At 41.6% G+C, this 21,876-nt stretch overlaps 1 protein-coding gene across 2 annotated transcripts in view; it reads left to right on the forward strand.

The window, feature by feature from the left end:
- stk3 (serine/threonine kinase 3 (STE20 homolog, yeast)) overlaps positions 1-21,876 on the forward strand; it is a 448,082-nt gene that overhangs the window by 152,483 nt on the left and 273,723 nt on the right. Inside the window, exons 5-6 of one of the 2 annotated variants that reach the window (XM_060823879.1) lie at positions 9,579-9,743; positions 12,910-13,077. In XM_060823879.1, coding sequence (XP_060679862.1) covers positions 9,579-9,743; positions 12,910-13,077 — 333 coding nt within the window. The remainder of the gene's footprint in view (positions 1-9,578; positions 9,744-12,909; positions 13,078-21,876) is intronic. The other variant, XM_060823880.1, reaches the window with a different exon arrangement.

Below are 21,876 nucleotides of genomic sequence, written 5' to 3' on the forward strand. Positions count from 1 at the left end.
TTAAGTCAGTTGCTTTGCCAATTCCAAGTTAGTGTTGTGTGGCACAGTTATTAATGCATATTGCTATAAATTGGTAATCTGATCCTGTTGTTATGATTCTGCTTCTTGCAGTATGCCAGTCTAGTCTGCCAGTAATCTACTTAGGCACAAACACTGGTCTTACACTGTATCTTCTTAGTTGATGACTGTATGTGAGAATAATTTAGGTGTACTTTAATCTTAAAATAATAATTTTAAAGATCCTTGCTGTATTTATTTCAATTTCAAGTATGGAAATGCGCCATTTTATTGCTAAAATTGTTGAGGATGGAATTGTTCTGAGAATGACTTTGGCCATTTGGTCTCGAGGGTAATTGGACTTGGGTAAGAAATGCCAGCCAAGCTAGCAATACCAAAATCCCATGAATAAAATAGAATTGATTAAATTTGTTCAAGGTCAGCAATGAAAGCATAAACGACACACATACACAGCCATTCAATTTATTTTATTATAATTTCTTTCATTAATCATGTTTTATATTTTGTATGTTTATTTTTCAAAAGCACATCTCAGTTGGTAAGTTGTTTATTTAAAGGGTCCAAAACTAATACCTGTCGATATTATTCATTTTACTTGTATGTTATATAATTTTAAAGCAAGCGCTAGAGCTACATTAGTAAGATTAGTATGGCTATAAGTTGCAGGTATTCTATTTTAGGATGACCATTCAACTTGTGACTTGTAGATCTAGAGGTATGAATTTATTGACTAATTGAAATTAACAGTATATAAATGGGAGAAAGTAATATTGTTACAACTTTGCAGTCTTTGAGGTTTGTAAATTATTAGGTTAGAATGTGCTTCTTTTGATTCTGGTGATCTGGTTACATGTGGATATTGTTGTTGTATCTCACAATGAATCTAAAAGATCACATTTTTTGTATTCTATGATTTTGGCTTTCAGTAGCGCTGTGCATTCCAGTTATTACAACTTGGTATTGTATGATTATCACATCAAACAACAAATGGTAGCTGTGGTCCCTTGTGTTTAGTTGCCTTTTGGTTGAACTTCAGAGTGAGTGGGCGGTGAATTTTTCTAATAGTAAGTAGAAGATGACTGAGACTGATGTAGGCCACAAATGTGTTTTAGATGTGATCCTTTCTTAAGTGAAATCTCTTTTAAAAATTCTAATGAAAATGCAACTTTGTCGCTTTTGAGAGGAGATAAAGACATTGCTCAGTTGGTAGATTCATTTTGATTCCTGATAGAAACATTTTACTGGGAAGAATTGTTTTATTAATGTTTGTTATTAACATTAGCATTACCACAGTAATAGAGATCCAAATACACAGTCCCCAACTGATTTCTAAGTTATATTATTAGCATAAAATGAAGTTGTGTATCTTAACATGGCTTCACTTCGTTGATCTGGTATTCAGATCCCGTCCTAAATGCATTTATAATCTCTGTTTAATTGTTCTTTTATGTATCTGTTAACTAAGGTTGTATTGATACATCCAGAGCAAAATGCAACATAAAAAAAGTATCATATTTGACTTCCTTACTGTAGCTTTTTGTAAGGGTCAAATAATTGTAGCATGAATAAACTTGAATCATAGCATGAAACAGTCTCTTGTTTTTAACTCCTGTCAAAACCTTGATAAATTTTAACTGTTCTGTTAATTTTTTCCTTAGCCGTGTGTCCTCCAAGGAGAATATAACTCCACCTTCTCTAATCTCTCCACATTATTGAAATACTTCAAACCTGGTATCATTGTAGTTAAGGTCTTCTCTACCCTCTAAACCTTGAAATTATTCTTAAAATAACAAAAAATTGAAATTAAAGAACTTGACAGAATGCACAGAATTGAATATGTGCTTCAGCTGAAGCATAACCAGTGTTTCATTAAACTTCAGCATAACTTTATTTTGTACTCAGTGTCCCAATTAAAAATGTTGAGCCTTATAATGCACTTATAAAAGTGCAGTGTAATAAAAAGTAGTTAGTTTGATTTTTACAGAAGAGATAGCCACTTTGAATTTATTTGTACTTCTTTTGAAGTTGTAACTAGATCGTGGGGAACCTGCTGATTTAGCATATGGATTTGCAGAAAGCATTCATAAGGGACTATGCAAGGTATTAATGGGTAAGATACGGGTCACTGGAGTTATCAAAAATATATTAGTATGAGTAGAGGATTGACTTATGTCAGAGCAAAGCATGAACACCAATAGGTCATTTTCAAATTGGCAAACTGTGACTAGTGCTACAAAGATCAGTGCTGTGGCCACAACTGTTTACAACTTACTTTAATGACCTAGATGAAGGGACAGCTAATAATATATCCCAGTTTGTTGATGAGACAAAGCTTGATGAAAAGTTAAGCTGTGTGGAGGACCCCGAGGCTGAAAAGTGATTTATGCAGTTTCAGTGGGTTGGCAGTAAAGTAGCAAATGGGAGTATATTGGGAGAAAGTGTGAAGTTATTTACTTTGGTAATAAAAACAGAATATTTGGTTTTTGTTTAGCTGTTGAACTTGTGAATGTTGTTCAGGAATATTTGGATGAGCTTATAGAGAAATGTATGAAAGTTAGCACAGAGATGCAGCAAGTAATTAGGAAGGTAAATGGGATGCTTGTTGTTGTTACAATAGGATTGGAGTACAGGAATAAAGGGGTCTTGTTATGGTTATACTGCGATTTAGTGACACCATATCTGGACTACTGCGTGCAGCTTCAATCTATAAACTTAGGAAAGAATAAAGTCACAGAAATGTATAGCACAGAAACAGACCCTTCAATCCAACTCGTTCATGCCGACCAGATATCCCAACCCAATCTAGTCCCATCTACCAGCATCCAACCCATATCCCTCCAGACCCTTCCTGTTCATATACCTATCCTGATGTCTTTTAAATGTTGCAATTGCTGAAAATGTGTTGCTGGTTAAAGCACAGCAGGTCAGGCAGCATCCAAGGAACAGGAAATTCGACGTTTCGGGCCAGAGCCCTTCATCAGGCTCTGGCCCGAAACGTCGAATTTCCTGTTCCTTGGATGCTGCCTGACCTGCTGTGCTTTAAACAGCAACACATTTTCAGCTCTGATCTCCAGCATCTGCAGACCTCACTTTTTACTCGAAAATGTTGCAATTGTACTACCCTCCACCAATTCCTCTGGCCGTCCATTCTACACATGCACCACTCTCTGCATGAGAACATTGCCCCTTAGGTCTTTTTTATATCTTTCCCCTCTCACCCTAAACCTATGTCCTCCTAAACCTATGTCCTCCCCCTGTGTCTCCCCCCAGACCCTGTGTCTCCCCCAGACTCTGTGTACCCCCCCCAGACCCTATGCCTCTCTCCACCCTGGACCCTGTCCCCCCCCCCCAAGACCCTGTGTCTCTCCCCGCCAGATCCTGTGTCTCTTCCCCCCCAGACCTTGTGTCTCTCCCCCCGATCCTGCGTCTCGCGACCCCCGACCCTCTGTCTCTCTCTCTCCCCCCCAGACCCTGTGTTTCTCCCCCCCCCAGACCCTGTGTCTCTCCCCCTCCAGACCCTGTGTCTCTCCCTCCCCCAGACCCTGTGTCTCTCCCCCCAGACCCTGTGTCTCTCCCCCGCCAGACCCTGTGTCTCTCCCCCCTCCCCAGACCCTGTGTCTCTTCCTCTCCCCAGACCCTGTGTCTCTCCCCCCCAGACCCTGTGTCTCTCCCCCTCCAGACCCTGTGTCTCTCCCCCTCCAGACCCTGTGTCTCTCCCCCTCCAGACCCTGTGTCTCTCCCTCCCCCCAGACCCTGTGTCTCTCCCCCTCCAGACTCTGTGCTCTCCCCCCAAGACCCTGTATCCCCTCCCCAGACTAGTTCTGGACTCCCCAACCCCAGAGAAACGACCTTGTCTATTTACCTATCCATGCCCCTCATGACTTTATAAGGTCACCCCTCAGGCTCCAATGCTCCAAGGAAAACAGCCCCAGCCTGTTCAACCTCTCTCTATAGCTCAAATCTTCCAATCCTGGCAACATCTTTGTAAATCTTTTCTGAACCCTTTCAAGTTTCACAATATCCTTCTGATAGTAAAGAGACCAGAATTGCATGCAGTATTCCTAAAATGGCATAACCAGTGCCCTGTACAACGGCAACATGACCTCCCAACTCCTGTACTCAATACTCTGACCAATAAAAGAAAGCATACCAAACGCCTTCTTCACTATCCTATCTACCTGCGACTCTACTTTCAAGGAGCTATGAACCTGCACTCCAAGGTCTCTTTGCTCAGCAACATTCCCAATGACTTTACCATTAAATGTGTAAGTCCTGCTAAGATTAGCTTTCTCAAAATGCAGCAGTGATCATAATTTTATTTAATTTACTCTGCAATTTGAGAGAGAGAAGATAGAATCAGTGATAATGGTATTACAGCTGAATAAAGGCCACAGAGGAATGAGGGAGGAGCTGGTTAGAATTTACAGGGAGAGGAGCCTAGCAGGAAAGTCAGTGGAACAACAATGCCAGGGATTTCTGGGAGTAATTCAGGAGACACAGCAGAAATTCATCCCTAGATGGGCGGCACGGTGGCACAGTGGTTAGCATTGCTGCCTCACAGCGCCAGAGACCCAGGTTCAATTCCCGCTTCAGGTGACTGTCTGTGTGGGGTTTGCACATTCTCCCCGTGTCTGCGTGGGTTTTCTCTGGGTGCTCCGGTTTCCTCCCACAGTCCAAAAATGTGCAGGTTAGGTGAATTGGCCATGCTAAATTGCCCGTAGTATTAGGTGAAGACGTAAATGTACGGGAATGGGTCTGGTGGGTTGCACTTCGGCGGGTCGGTGTAAACTTGTTGGGCTGAAGGGCCTGTTTCCACACTGTAAATAATCTAATCTAATCTAAAAAAGAAGCATGGCACAGGGAAGATGAGGCAACCATGGCTGACTAGGGAAGTCAGAGATAGTATAAAAGCAACAAAGAAAGCATATAATGTGGTGAAGGGCAGTGGACATCTCACAAAGACCAACAGTGGATCACAAAAAAGAAATGAGGGAGAAGATTAAACATGGGGGTAAGCTAGCCAGTAATATAAAAGAAGACTATAAGAGGTTCTTTAGATATATAAAGTACAAAAGACAGGCAAAACTGGACACTGGGTTGCTGGAAAATGGCACTGGAGTCATAGTAATGGGAACACGGAAATGGCTGAGGAATTGAATAATTACTTCACATCAGTCTTCACGGTGGAAGACACAAGTAATATCCCAAATATTCAAGCAATTGAGAGGGCAGAGCTGAGCATGTTGGCCAATACCAAGGAGAAGGTGCTAAAAAAACTAAATGGCCTGAAGATGGAGAAATCACCTGGACCAGATGGACTACACCTCAGAGTTAGTAAGGGAGATAGCTGAGGAGATAGCAGAGGCGTTCGCGGTGATCTTTCAGGAATTGCTAGAATAAGGGAGAGTACTGGAAAATTTCTAATGTGACATCCTTGTTTAAAGAGGGAGTACAGCAAAAGAGGGAAATTACAGACCAATCAGCCTAACTTTGGTCATGGGTGAGATCCTGGAGTTCATTGTGAAGGGATGAGATTTCTTAATACTTGGAAGTGTACAGTAAAATATGGCAAAGTCAATATGGTTTCATCAAGGTGAGGTCATGCCTGGCAAACCTGTTAGAATTCTTTGAGGAAACAACAAGTAGTTTAGACCAAGGGGAGCCAGTGGATGTTATCTACCTGGATTTCAAGAACGCCTTTGACAAGGTGCCTCACAGGAAACTACTGAGTAAGAAAAGGTCCCATGATATCAGAGGCAAGGTGCTAGCATGGATAGAAGCTTGGCTGTCTGGCAGAAAGCAGAGAATAGGGATAAAGGGTCCTTATCAGGATGCCAGCCGGTGACAAGTGGTGTTCTGCAAGCGTCAGTTTTGGGACCACAACTTTTCACTTTATACATTAATGATCCAGACAAAGGAATTGAGGGTATCCTGGCTAGGTTTACAGATATAGACCAGTGAGCCTAACGTCGGTGGTGAGCAAGTTGTTGGAGGGAATCCTGAGGGACAGGATGTACATGTATTTGGAAAGGCAAGGACTGATTAGGGATAGTCATCGTGGCTTTGTGTGTGGGAAACAGAGATAAAAAGAAACTTCTTCAACCGGAGAGTGGTGATTCTATGGAATTCATTGCTTGGAGGCCAGGTCATTGAGGAGTAAATGAGGACTGCGGATGTTGGAGACCAGAGTTAAAAAGTGTGGTGCTGGAAAAGCGCAGCAGGCCAGGCAGCATCCGAGGTGCAGGAGAATCGACGTTTCGGGCATAAGCCCTTCTTCAGGATTGAGGCTGGTGTGCCAAGTGGGCTGAGATTAAAGATGGGGGGGTGTGTGTGTGGAATTTGGGGGAGGTGCGCTGGGAATACGATAGGTGGAAGGAGGTGAGGGTGATAGGCTGGTGAGGGGGTGGGGGGGGTGGAGAGGTTGGGAAGAAGATTGCAGTCAAGAGGGCAGTGCTGAATCCGGGGGTTTGGACTGAGATAAGGTGGGGGGAGGGGAAATGAGGAAGCTGGAGAAATCTACATTCATCCCGTGTGGTTGGAGGGTTCCTAGGCGGAAGATAAGGCGCTCTTCCTCCAGGCATCGTGTGGCCAGGGTCTGGCGATGGAGGAGGCCAAGGACCTGCCTGTCCTTGGCGGAGTGGGAGGGGGAATTAAAGTGTTCAGCCACAGGGCTGTTGGGTTGGTTGGTGCGGGTGTTGCAGAGGTGTTCCCTGAAATGTTCCGCAAGTAGGCGGCCTGTCTCCCCAATGAATAGGAGACCACATCAGCTGCAGTGGATACAGTAAATGATGTGTGTGGAGGTGCAGGTGAATTTGCGATGGATACGGAAGGATCCATTGGGGCCTTGGAGGGAGATGAGGGGGGAAGGTGTGGGCGCAAGTTTTGTACTTCTTGCGGTTGCAGGGGAAGGTGCCGGGAGTGGAGGTTGGGCTGGTGGGGTGTGTGGACCTGACGAGGGAGTTGCGGAGGGAGTGGTCTCTCTGGAATGTTGATAGGGGTGGAGAGGGAAATATATCCTTGGTGGTGGGATTTGTTTGGAGGTGGCGGAAATGACGAAGGCTGATACGATGTATCTGGAGGTTGGTGGGGTGGGAGGTGAGGATCAGTGGGGTTCTGTTCTGGTGGTGATTGGAGGGACGGGGTTCAAGGGCAGAGGTGCGGGAAGTGGAGGAGATGCAGTGGAGAGCATCGTCGACCACGTGGGAGGGTAAATTGCGGTCTTTGAAAAACGAGGTCATTTGGGCTGTTCAGTAGTGGAATTGGTTCTCCTGGGAGCAGATGCGGTGGAAGCGAAGGAATTGGGAACATGGGATGGTGTTTTTACTGGGGGTTGGTGGGAGGAGGTGTAATCTAGGTAGTCAGTTGCTTTGTAGTAAATTGAGTATGGCCATTGTCATTGATTATGGCCAGGTCATTGAGTATGTTTAAGACGGAGGTAGATACGTTTTTGAGTATCAAGGGTTACAGGGAGAAAGCAGGAGAATGGGGTTGACAAATATATTAACCATGATTGAATGGCAGAGGAGAGTCAATGGGCTGAACGGCCTAATTTCTGCTCCTGTGTCTTATGATCTAACTGTATTGGTTTCCTTGTCTAAGGATCAATGTAAGTGCATTGAACCTGGATTTTTAACCTGGTGTTGTGTGATTTTTAACTTTGTCCACCATAATCCAACACCGGCTCCTCCACAGCATTGACAGCAGTTTAGGCAAGGTTTTCCTCAGGTTGTCTGATGAACATCTAAACTTTTATCACCTTGGGTTTAGGCAATTTATGGGCAGCGTGATTTGAAACATATAAAAACACAATGCATGTTAAAAGAGTATTCCCTCTTAAGGGAGAATTTAGAGCTAGGGGACTCTTTAAAAATAAAAGATCACCCATTTAAGACAGGTGAGGAAAATTGTTTTATTCTGAAGGTTGTGAGTCTTCAAATTTGTTTTCTCAAAAGGCAGTGTAAGCAAAGTCTTTAAGCAATTTTAAGTCAAAGTAAGGTAGATTCTTAACAGGCAAGGTGGTGAAGAGGAGGCAAGAATGTAGAGTTACTAAATCAGTCAAGATCATATTAAATGACAGAACAAGCTGGAATAGACTCCTGTTACTAGTTAATATGTTGTTGCATATCATTGTAAGATCTTTAGCATGGTCCCATATGAATCACTGATAAAAAAAATGATAAAAGCACATGGAATCCAGACTTGGCAAGATCGATCCAAATTTGACTTCATGGTGGGAAATAGAGAGTAGTGGTCGAAGGCTGTTAGTGTGACTGGAGACCAGTCTTCAGTGGTGTACCACAGAGATCAGTATTGGGATCTTTATTGTTTGTTAAAGATATGTCCAATAGAGATGAGAATGTGGAAGGGATGATAAGTTTACGGATGACGTATCGATTGGCTGGATGGTTCACAGTGAGGAAGAAGGTATTAGTGAGGAATAAGGAAAATATGGATGGATTGGTCAGATGCGCAGATCAGTGGCTGATTGATTTTAACCATGGAAGGTGTGAGGTGATGCACTTTGGAAGAAGTAGCATATCAAATGAGTACTTAATGAATCACAGAACACTAGAAAGCTCAGAGGAATTTTAAGGTGCTTGTCCACATATCCCTGAAAGTGGTGGGGCAGGTTAATTCAGTAGTTAAGAAGGCAAATTAGACACCTGCCTTTGTCTCTCATAACCAAGACGAACAAAGCAGGGAGTTTATGTTAGAGTTGGACAAGACTTTGGTAATGCCCTGGCTGGAGTACTGTATGAATTTCTGGTCACTGCACAAGGAAGGATCTCATTGCACTAGAGGGTGTGGAGAGGAGATTCATCAATATGCTGCTTGAGATGGAGCATTTTAGCTACAAAGAGAGGTTTTATAAGTTCAGGTTGTTTTCTTTTCTAACCTGATAATCTAATAAAAGGTGTTTGGATGAGCATGGCTATGGGCCAAGTATTGGAAAGTGGGACAATTGTAGATTTAAAGTAATTTGAAGGTGCAGACTTGATCTTCTGAAGGGCTTTTTCAATACTGTTTGATTGTATGATTAACTACTTCAGAATTATGTTTGAAGTCTTGTAAATGAAGATCACATTCTTTAGCTTACTGTTTCATGGGACTTCTAAAATTTTTGGGGAGAGCACATAATTTGCCATCATGGTATCATCAGTGTCACCTTCAACCAGCTTTTCTGAGCTCGTGGAAATGCCCAGAGAATTATTCCAGATTTCTTTTAAATGTTTCCCTGTTTCCAATCTTTGCCTCTGCTTGGAACTTCTTGATTTCATTAACTTCTGGTCACAACCACGTTTGAAATCCTGTTGTTTTGGACAGTGATGTTCATGTGCCATTCACACTATTTTTTAAGATTCCTTGTATGGTAATATGAAAAAAAAACTAAGATACCGAGGAAAGAAATTAGCAATGTGTGTCTCACTAAAATATAAGTAACTAGAAGAGAATGCTTTGGGGGATTTTATCAATTACAGTTTATATTTTAACATGTTAAAATATCATTGCATGTTATTACTGTAAACTAGCATTTAATATGTGATATGTTCTGATTACAGCTAACAGAAGATGAAATAGCAACAATTCTTAAATCCACTTTGAAAGGGCTGGAATACCTACACTTCATGAGAAAAATCCATCGAGACATAAAAGCTGGAAATATCCTACTGAACACAGAAGGTCATGCAAAGCTTGCAGACTTTGGTGTTGCAGGCCAGTTGACAGTAAGTAGTCAGAAAGATTAAGTTATAATATTTGGTGTCATTCAGGTAAAGTATGACTTCATGCAGGATAAAAATACTTTTACGCTGTGCTTACAATGAGATTTAATTCCAGTTTTGAGGCGATCTCTTACTTGTCCACTGCAACATTGCCAATGACCTTTCTCAGCAAATTGTACTCAATCAAATGAAACAGCAATACATTAATTGGCCCTTCATGTTAGCAGATTTAAAGGACTACTCACCTTTAAGCTGCGTCTTTCTATATTTTCTCATATCCTAAAAACTGTTCAAAATGGCGCCGGATTGTGGCGACTATCGAAAATCTTTTCATTGTATTTTACCATTTTTCTCAGTGTAACATGCACATGACAATAAAATCATTCATTTATTCATTCACTCATAGAATCTTAAAAGGAGTTTCTCCAGCAGTTTCTATTTTTGTTTCAGATCTCCAGCACCCTTAGTTCATTGTAGGAGCAATTTATTGCAAATGCTGGAATATGTATTGAAAACAAAAAAAGTACTGGAAATCACAGCGGGTCAGGCAGCATCCATGGAGAGAGCAAGCTAACGTTTCAAGTCCAAATGACTCTCCTTCAGAGTATCAACTGGTATGTTGGCCTTCAGTGCAAGATAGTTTGAGTACAGAAATAAGGAGATCCTCTTGAAACTTTTCAGGACCTGGAGTGTTGTATGCAGTTATGGTCACATAGAAACATAGCATGTACGAGCAGAAATAGGCCATTCAGCCCTTTCAGCCTGCTTTGCCTTTCAATATCATTGATCATCCAACTCAGTACCATGTTTCCGCTTTCTCTCCAGATACTTTTTGGTCCCTTTTGCCATAAGAACTTTGTTTATCTCCATCTTGAAAACATGAAATATTTTGCCCTCAATCACTTTCTGTAGCAGAGAATGCCACAGGCTCGCCACTCTTTATATTAATATAATCCTGATCGATCCAGTCTCTCTCTGTGTGTCAGGTCTCGCCATCCCAGGAATTAGTCTGGTAAACCTTCGTTTCACTCCCTTGACAGAATATCCTTCCTTAGATAAGGAGACCAGAACTGTACGCAATACTCCAGGTGTGGTTTAATCAATGCCCTGTACAGTTGTAGGAAGAAATCTCTGCTCCTGTACTCGAATTCTCTAGCTATGTCTTCTTCACTGATTGCTGCACTTGCATGCTTACTTTCAGCAGCTCGTTAACAAGACACTTGCCCCATTCCCAAACCTATCATCATTCATTTAATAATCTTCCTTCCAGGATTTTGCTACCAAAGTATACAAACTCACATTTATCCACATTGTACTTACGTGTCTACCATATATTTGCTCACTTACTGAACTTGTTAAAATCACGCTGAAGTTTCCTTACCTAAAAGATTTACTTACCGACAAGGGAATGCACATAATTTCACCATGCTGATTCCTGGGATGGCAGGTTTGTCATGAAGGGAGTGATTGAATTGTCTGGACCTGTACTCACTGAAGCTGAGAAGATTGAAAGCCTATCTCAATGAAGTTAAAAATCATACAACATCAGGTTATAGTCCAACAGGTTTATTTGGAAGCACTAGCTTTCGGAGTGCTGCTCCTTCATTAGGTGGTTGTGGAGTATAAGACCGTAAGACACAAAATTTATACCAAAAGTTTATAGTGTGATGCAACTGAAATTATATATTGAAAAGGACATGTATTGTTTGTTATGCCTCTCATCTTTTAGAATGACCATGTTGGTTTCAGTTCTTTCATATGTAAATCACAGAATCTTTTTTAAAGTTATATTCTCAAGTGAACTTTAACAATAGGTGCCATGTAACCATAAGAATTATATTTATTCAGCTGAGAAGTTAGGAACAGGCTCAAGCAACGTTGAGAAGGGCTGTAAGGAGAAAGATACGCTGCAAGGAGAAAGAACCACTTTCCTTCAGATGAAAGCGTTTGCACCATAGGAGGTTTCTCCTATTCGTGTAGTTGGTCTTGGATTTGCTTTGGTGCATGGTGACTGGATGCCTCACAGCTACAGTCAACAGGATGTTCATATTGTGGACGAAACAGAAGTGGATTGTGGATGATCTGTTCATAATCACTTCATCCTTCACTGACATGCAGTGGCAGGAGTCTATGCCAGCTATAAAAAAAAAGTACTGCAGCAACTCACCAATTCCTTCAAGATGACTTATAAAACTGTAGACGTTGTCACATAGACGACAAGAGCAACACACACTTGGGAGCACCATCACCTGTCCAATGAGATTCCCCATCAATCCATACACCATTCTGACTTGGATCTATATTGCTATTCTGCTCAGTGGCAAAATAGGTGTACCTACAGAAGATGGACTACAATGATTAAGAAGTGGAGCATTCTCAAAGGGCAGATTGGTGTACTGCTAAATCCTATGCACCAAAGGCAGCTCACTGTCACTTTCTTGAGCACTGTCTGAGTTGAGCAACAAATGCTGGCCTTGCCAGCAATGGTTGCTGGATAAAAATATAAAAGGATAAAAATAGCACAAAGTTTACAGTGTGTAATCTTTAAAGCACAAGTTAAAATCCTAGAACAACACTTAATGTAAACAACGTATTCAGTCACTGTTAATCAGCAGCTAAGATAATCTCTTACATTTAAGACATCATTATGGTTGTGAAGTGGTCAAAGTGAACAAAATGCTGTGGGGTTCTGAATTATAGGTAGCCTTTCTAAAAAAAAAGAAATTACTTGCTTTTTCTGCACTAAGCAAGTCCTTTCTATTATTGGTTCAATGACTTATCTAGTGAAGAAACAAATGGGGCTGTAATTCGAGCTATCTCCACCCCATTTCTACAGCAGAACTTTGGTAGCCGTGGAATATGTTAATTCAAATATCTTGCCAGAGATCCTGATATCATCCTACAAGAGTTGTACCATTCTTGTGGAATTCCATCCATGGATTAAATTATTTGATATTTTGTTTCATGAAACAACATAAATTAAGATTGTTCTACATTTAAAAGTGGAAATCATACTTCATGTTCTGTGATCTCTATAGCGCAGTTGTTTAATCTTTAACTGCTTTCATTTTGAGAAAATGTTTAAAACTACATAATTACAACAATTACAATTTTCAGTATTTTTGATTATGATTAATTAATGAAGCTATAAATGTGATGTGACTTACAGGACACAATGGCAAAACGCAATACTGTAATAGGAACACCTTTTTGGATGGCTCCAGAAGTGATCCAAGAAATTGGCTATAATTGTGTTGCAGACATTTGGTCATTGGGAATCACCGCAATTGAAATGGCAGAAGGCAAACCTCCCTATGCAGATATTCATCCAATGAGGGTAGGTAACAGCTTAATAATAATCTTATTGGCATTATAAATATAATTAGGTAAAATATTGATTTTGTAACATATATTTGAAATAGTGCTTTCAATAATTGAAATGATAATGCACACAGGTTGAATTGAGGCTGTGACTGTTGTCAATGTCACACGATGAAGCCCTGTGTTCACACGCACATATTTGGGATATTGCAGTGCTTTCTCATTGCCAAGCGGCAGGATAGGCAGTTGCAGGTGATAAGGATATAGACTCAAGAGTCATACAGCATAGATACAAGCCCTTTATCCCACCATGTTTATCAAAAAACAAATTATACTAATCCCATTTACCCTGCTCTTGGTTCATAGCCTACTATGCTCTGGCATTTTAAGTACTCAATCAGCTCCTTCTTTAAAATTGCGTGAGTACTCATATGTTCACGTGGTGGAAATTTCTGAATATTCCCTGCATCCCTCTTCCAAACTCCAGCAGGCATGACACAATAACAGTGTGGTTTAGCGACAGTCTTGCACTGAGGCTAAGGCATTGAGGGGAGTCTCAGGCGGCGATGAGTCCAGTTAGGACAGAGGGACCCACCCCAACTTGTCACTGGGTGAACCTGTGATATAGAGTTGTAGAGTCATGTAGCTTGGAAGAGGCCCTTCAGCCAATTGAATCTGTACTAATCTATTGACACTAATTCATCTTTTCATCGTTTGGCCTATAGCATTGAATATGATGACTTTTCATATGCTCATCCTCATACTTTTTAAAGACTGTGAGGATTCTTACCTCCACTGCCTGCTCAGATAGTGCATTCCAGATTCTCACCAACCCTCTGGATGAAACAAATTTTCTTCAGATCCCCTATAAAACTCCTGCTCTTCATCTTAAAGTTATGCCCCCTTATTATTGACCCTTCAACAAAGGGGAAGAGCTGTTTCTGATCCACCTTTTTAATGTCCCTCATAATCTTATATATGTTAATCAAGTTCCATTCTCCTCAGCTTTCTCTGCTTTGAGCAAAATAATCTAAGCTTGTCTAGCCTCTCTTCAAAGCTAAAATCCTAGGTAACATCCTGAATTTTCTCTGCATCCCTCCAGTGCAATGATATCCTTCCTAATGTGGTGCTACCAGAACTGCACACAGTGCTCCATTTGTGGCCTAATCAAAGTTTTGTACAGCTCTGACATAATCTCCCTGCTTTTATAATCTATGCTACTAAAAGTGGTAGGAATCAAAAATACTCTCAAGGAGGCTACTTTTCTTACTTTGGAACTGAACAGAGACTTGATATTCTGGAATGTGACAGGCTCAGAGTTAAGGCAGTCCTTATGATTGAATCTTGTATTCAGCAAGGTGGATAATGGGGTCCAATGGATGGGGTGCAGAAGGCATTTCTCAAGGTGCCACATAAAGGGCTGATCCAGAATGTTAGATCTCGGGGGTTAAGGGTTGAGTATTGGCTTGGTTAGAGAATTGGTTGACTGATAGAAAGCAAATGGTAGGGATAAATGGGTCCTTCCCTGAATGGCATATTTTAACTAGTCAGGTGCTGTAGGGTTCAGTTCCTGGACTCGACTATTTACAATCTGTATAAATGATGTGCAAGCTGAGACAGAAGGTAATATAGCAATATTTGTGGATGATACTAAAATAAGTGGGAAAGCAGGCTGTGATGAGGAAATAAAATATTTACAAATGGATATTGATAGGCTTGCAGAATAGGCCAGAATCTGGCAGATGGGGTTTAATGTAAATAATTATGAGGTTATCCATTTTGGTTGGGAAATAAAAGGACAAATTATTTACTAGGGAAGCAGGTTCATTGTACGTCAGTGCAGAGGGATCTGGGCATCATTGTGCTTGAATCTAGAACTGGATATGCAATTGCAGCATATAATAAGAAAGGAAAATGGAATTCTGCAAAAGGACTAGATTATAAAAGTAGAGAATTGTTGTTACAGTTATATAAGGCATTGATGAAACCACATCTGGGATGCTGTGTCCAGTTGTGGACTTCTTACATGAGGAAGGATATGGAGCTTTTGGAGTCAGTTCAGTAGGTGTTCACCAGGTTGGTTCCAGGGATGAAAGGGCTGTCATGTGAGGAGCATTTGAATAGCTTGGGCCTGTATTTGTTGGAGTTCAGAAGAATGAGGAGAGATCAAATTGAGGTATATAAAATGCTAAAGGGGATTGGTGAGAGGTCCTTGAACAGATGTTCCCTTTGTGGGACAGTCTGCAATAAGAAGTCATAGATATGGAGTGAGAGGAGGTAGGTTCAAAACAGAGATGAAGAGAAACCAGAGGGTTGTGAATGTGTGGATTTCACTGTCCCAGGGTGCATTGGAGATAAATCAACAGATCCAAGAAAGCAAAAGGTGTGTTTCTGCTGGAAAGCAGAAACCAGGGCTGTGGGGAACAGAGGAAAGTAGAATTGTGAGATCAGGATTCGATCAGCCATGACCAAGTTAAATGGCAGAGCAGGCTCAAAGGGCTGAATTGTCTACTTCCTAATTCCTATGTTCCTATGTTTTTATTTCCCCTAAGTCTGCTAGTTGTTAAAGGGGCAGAGATGACAGTCGGTGGAGTGCTATATCCACTGTCAGATGTGGGAGATCAGACAGCAGTTGAGTGTTTCTCGCGACTATGTCTGCAAGAAGTCTGTCTCGCTGCAGATCCTCTAAATTGCTTGAATTGTTTGGAGTGGCAGTTGGGAGCACTGAGAGGCATACATGAGCCAGTGAGTGTGATAGATAGCTTCAGGGAAGTGGTGGTCACAACACATGTCCAGTCAGGTAGATGGGTGACCACCAGGAAAGATAAGCAAGTACTGCAGGATTCTCCTGTGGCTCTCCCCCTCTGAAACAAACATAACGTTTTAGATACAGTAGGGAGATAGCATCTCAGGGGAAAATAGCAGCAATGGCCAGGTCCTTGGTACTACAACTACCGTTGTTGTAAAGGTCCAAGCAAGCAATTATGATCGGGATGCTCTCATCTGGGGCATGGACAGGATTTTTTGCAGTTGCGAGCGAGACTCCAGGATGGTGTGGTGCATCCTGGTGCCAGGATCAAGGGTGTCTCAGAGTGGTTGCAGCAAATTCTCAAAGGCGAACGTGAGCAGCCAGAGGTCTTTATACACGTTGCTACCAAGGACATATGTAGATAAACAGATGAGGTCCTGCAGAGTGAACATCAAGAGTTAGGCAGCAGAATAAAAAGCAGGACTTTAAAGTAGTAATGTCTGGATTACTCCCAGTGCCATGTGGTAGTGAGAGTAGGAATAGGAGGAAAAGACAGATGAATATATGACTGAAGAACTAGTGCAGAGGGCAGGGATTAAGATTTTTGGATCAGTGGAATCTTTTCTGGGGCAGAAATGACCTATACAAGAGGGCTGTGTTGCACCTGAACTGGAGGAGGACCAGTATCCTGGTGGGGAGATTTGATAGAGCTACTTGAGAACGTTTAACTTAGTCAATTATGAAGGGACTATGTAAGATAGAAGTAGAGAGGATGTTTCCACTGGCAAGTGAAACCAGGACAAGAGAGCATAGCCTCAAGATTAGAGGGAGCAGAATTTGGACTGAATTGTGAAAGAACTTCTTCACCCAGAGGATTGTAAATCTTTGGAATTCCTTGCCCAGTGAAGTAGTTGATGCTACTTCAATAAACGTTTTTAGAGCTAACATAGATTTTTCTTGAACAATAAAGGAATTAAGGGATATGAGAGCGCGGGTAAGTGGATCTGAGTCCACGAAAAGATCAGCCATGATCATATTGAATGGCGGAGCAGGTTCAAAGAGCCAGATGGCCTACTCCTGCTCCTAGTTCTTATATTCTTATACTCTCTCTCTCTTTCTATCTCATGCATGCACACACACATATCAGCCTATGGGGTGAAGTTGCATTTGCAAACATGTTATATTTTGCTCAAAAAGCACACAATTTGCAGGCAGTCAATTCATGTATTATTTTATAAATTCCTACTTTGGAAATAGAACCAGTCTGACTCAAAATTAGGATACAGATAGAGTCTAACCTTTTAATGCATTGTCTGAGCTGAGATGTCACCTTTTTTTTAATAAAACCCTTAGTTATCTCAAGAATGTGTTTTAAAAGAAGTTCTGGAATTTATATATTAATGAACCGAAACCTACAACCCATTCGAAAAGATAAAATACTTAACAGCAATCTAGGTTTGTTCAATACATTGTTTCGGTTGCATGACACTGTAGTCTTTTGCTATAAATTCTGTGTCTTATGATCCTGCTCCACAGCTACCTGATGAAAGAGCAGTGCTCTGAAAGCTAGTGCTTCTAAATGAATTTGTTGGATGGTAACCTGGTGTTGTGTAATTTTTAACTTTGTCCGCACCAATCCAACAGTAACACCACCACATCTTATTTAAGAAAGGCTGCAAGGAAAAACCCAAGAACTACAGATGGATGATCCTGATGTAACTAGGTAAAAACAATGACTGCAGATGCTGGAAACCTGATGTAACTGTTGAGTAAGTTGTTGGAGGGGATTCTGAGAAACAGCATCTGCATGCATTTGGACAGGCAAGGACTGATAGGGATAGTTAGCATGGCTTTGTGCATGGGAAACTGTGTGCCACAAACTTGATTGAGTTTTGTGAAGAGGTGATCAAGAAGCTAGATGACCGCAGAGTGGTAGATGTTGTCTACCTGGACTTTAGCAAAGCCTTTGACAGGGTTCGGCATGGTAGACTGGTAGGTAACATTAGATCTTATGGGATCTAGGGAGAGTTAGCCAACTAGATATAAATTTGGCTTGATGGTAGGAGACAGAGGATGGTGATAAACAGTTATTGTTCAGACTGAATAACTGTGACACAAGAATCAGTTCTGAGTCCACCATTGTTCATCATTTATATAAACAATTTGGATGAGAATATAGGAGGCATGGTTAGTAAATGTGCAGATGATACTAAAGTTCGTGGTATAGTGGACAATGAAGCAGGTTATATCAGAGTACAATGGGATCTTGATTAACTGGGACAGTGGACTGAGGAATGACAGGTGGAGTTTAATTTAGATAACAGCGAGGCATTGTACTTTGAGCAGGTTTGTAACTACACAATTAATGAAAGGGACTTGGGATGTGTTGGCGAACAGAGAGACCTAGGGGTGCAGGTACGTAGCTCCTTCAAAGTGGTAGACAGGATGATGAAGAAGGCTTGCTTTTGTTGGTCAGAGCATTGAGTAGTGGAATTGTGATGTCATGTTACAACTGGTGAAGCTTCATTTGGAGTACTGCATATAATTCTGGTCTCCCTTGCTATAATAAGGATATAAAAACGAGTTACAAGAATGTTAATGGGACTAGAAGGTTTGAATATAAGGCAAGGCTGGATAGGCTTCAACTTATTTCCCTGGAGTATTGCAGGTTGAGGGGTTATCTTAGAGGTTTATAAAATCATGAGGGGTATACACAAGGTGAATAGCCAAAGTTTTTTCTCCAGGTAGGGGAGTCCAAAACTAGAGAGCATGGGTTTAAGTGAGAGGGGAAAGATTTAAAAGCGGCAACTTTTTCATGCAGAGGGTGGTACATATGTGGAATGAGCTGCCAGACGATTTGAATTGAATTGAATTAGTGAAAAGTTTGCAAGTTGCCACTTACGGCTCCATCTTGGTACAAATAGAAAAATAAAGAAAATAAAGTTTAAAAAGTTAAACATTCTCGTCCTTCTTACTAAAAAGTAGAATTACAAAGAAACACTGTTAACAGATTAACGCCATAGTCCATAAGCGCCTTGCCATGCTGGGCTCACACTTCTCACAAGAGCTCGAATTCTCTCCTTCCCACCCGCTCCAGGCTGCCTGCTTTTGCTCTTGCTGCCAGTCGGCCTGGGCTACATACTCCTGTTCCCACCTGCTCTCGGCCCACCTGGGCTGCCTGCTCCTGCTGTCCCCCCTGGCTGCCCCAGGCTGTTGCTCGTGCTGTTGCCACTGGTTGCCTCTGGCTGCCTGCTCCCGTTCTGTCTCCTCTGGCTGCCCTGAGCTGCCTAATTCTGGTCTCCCCACTGGCTGCCTCAGGCTGCTTGATCCTGTTCTTGCCGTCGGCCACCTCAGGCTGCTTGCTCTGCTCTTGCTCCTGATCAGCTCAGGAGTAGTTGCATGCTCTTGCCACCAGCCGCATCAGGCTGCATGTTCTTGCTCTCACTGCCACTTGAGATGACTGCCATCGATGCCGGGGACCTCTCTTGTCGCCGCGTTGGGTTTGCCCTCCCTGTGTTGGCTCAAGCTCTTCCACAATAAATTGATAGAGGCAGGTACAGTTGAAACATTTAAAAGCCATTGGGACAGATACATGGAGAGAAAAGGATTAGGAAAGGTTTATGGGCCAAATGCAGGCAAATGGAACTAGTTTGGTTTAGGAAACCTGTTCAACATGGATGAGTTGGGCCAAAGGGACTGTTTCCATGCTGAATGACTGTAGCTATAACTATGTGATAGGTCAAATGGTCAGTCGAAATATAAAGAGTAGCAGAAAGTGACGAAATAATTAATCAGGTGGACCAAATTAGCATTTGAGACAAAGCCCAAGACATGGTAGGCAGGGTGAAATTGGCACCTGTTTTGTGGGCAGGATTCTGAAGTTTTCGCTGGATGGAGTGGTACACAGGACAAGGAGTGAAGCCATCACGCACAATGCCAGCCAGCCTGCTCCAAGGCTGTCACCCAGTTTAGAGCAGTTTCTGCAGTCCAGAGGTGTAGCCACCACTGAAGGAAGAAGGTCACAACCTTCTCCAGTTCACCACTATAAGTGATGTCAACTTTTCTCTGAAATGCCTATCTTGCTAATGGATCCACATCCAACCAACGCCCATGCCCTACCACTCTCGCGAAAGAATGCAACATCTTCCCCACTTGCCTTTATCCACGACAGCCTGCATCACCACATGTTCTGACACAGGTTTCTGAAATAAGTTTATTGCCTTTGTTTTTTGAGCAGCCTAATCCAAAACCAACAGGCATTTTTTTTTTATTTAGCATGCTTTCTGATATTTCATTGTCACAGCTTAACCAAGCTGGCACATATGAGACTGCTGTAAAAGAAAAATGATTCAATGTTGGATTGATTTTCAGTTGTTCATGGGATTTGAGCACTGCTAGCAAGTCTAACACTTGTTGGTCTCTTCTTATCCTTGAGAAAATGCGGTCTTAAACGGTTGTTGTCCATGTGGTGTATGTAAAACTTTCCTTATACAGTTGAAGGCCCATTTCAAGGCAATCATGAGTAAACCACATAACTGAGATTCTGAAATTGCATGTAATAATGTCTTTGAACCAGATGAGATTTTACAACAACCCAGCAATTCAGGCTTAGCAGTACTGATACAAAACCTTTTTACATTTCAGGTTTATTAGTTAATTGAATTTAAATTCTACCAGCAGCTGCAATGGAATTTGAACATTGCCTCTGGAGATTTCAAAGCTCTGGATTACCATTCCACTTTCATTACTGTTATGGTACCATTCTCAACTGGAAATATTTAGAAATACCATTCTCAACTGGAAATATTTAGGAATACATAATAGAATCAAGCAGAGACAGCATGGCTTCATGAAAGGGAACTTACGTCAGGAAAATTTATTAAAGTTATTTGAGTGGAAAGCAAGTAGTACAGATAAAGGCGACTAATAGATGTAATATATTTGGATCTCCAAAAGATGTTTAATAAGGTTCTGCACATAGGCTATTCAGTAAGAACCTGTGGTGTTGGAGTACCAAATTATTATGGATAGAGGAATGTCTAACTCATAGAAGGCACTGTTGAGATGAAAGGGCATCTTTAGGCTGGCAACCTGTACAGAATGTACAGAATGTAGTGCCACAGGGATGATTGCTGGGGCCGCAGTCATATTAATGACTTGAATGTGCTATCTTCAGGTTTTTGAGTGTCACAAAAATAGGCAAGTAGTCGGCATGGACAGGTTGGACCGAAGGGTCTGTTTCCATGCTGTACATCTCTATGACTCTATGACTCTAGTGAGGATGACACAAGAATCCAACATAGAAATATAAACAGGCAAAATGAATAGCAAAAACTTGGTAGATAGTGTTGGAAAGTATGAGGTCATGCAGTTTGACAGGAAGGATAGAAGAGCTGAATATGATTTCAATGGGGAAAGTCTTCAGAAAGTTAAAGCATGGGGGGAATTGGAGTCTTTTGCATGAATCACAAAAAAACAGCGAGCGAGTTCATTAGGCAGTAGGGAATGCCGATAGACTGTCAGCCTTCATATTAAAGGGAATAGAATATAAAAATATGGCGACCTTCTTAAACTCTACAAGGCATCAGATCATTGCTATAATACTGTGAACAGTTTTGGTCCCTTTTCTAAGGAGTGATGTCATGGCATGAGACACAGTCCAGATAAGGTTCATTAGGTTGATTCCGGTTTTGGAGGGATTTTCTTACAAGAGTCAACTGGGCTTATATTCTTGGAGACCTTATTAAAGCATAGGTAATTTGACAGATGCAGAGGTGGTTTCCCTTTATGGGAGAGTCAAAGACCAGAGGACATAATTTTATCAATCAGGGGACGTAATCTCATAAACCAGAGGGCATGCTGGTCGGCAGTGACTGGTGACAATGTTACTGGACTTGCAAGCCGGGACACTAGGCTAATGCTTTTGGGACATGGATTTGAATCCTATTGTAGCAAATTGAATCCAGTAAACATCTCAAATAAAGAAATGCCCAGCGGTAGCCATGTATCTGTGATGTTTGTTGTAAAAACTGAATTAACTCACTCATGTACTTTTTGAATGCCATC

This window comes from Hemiscyllium ocellatum, chromosome 4 (genome assembly GCF_020745735.1).
Source record: "Hemiscyllium ocellatum isolate sHemOce1 chromosome 4, sHemOce1.pat.X.cur, whole genome shotgun sequence".
Classification (NCBI taxonomy): Eukaryota; Metazoa; Chordata; class Chondrichthyes; order Orectolobiformes; family Hemiscylliidae; genus Hemiscyllium; species Hemiscyllium ocellatum.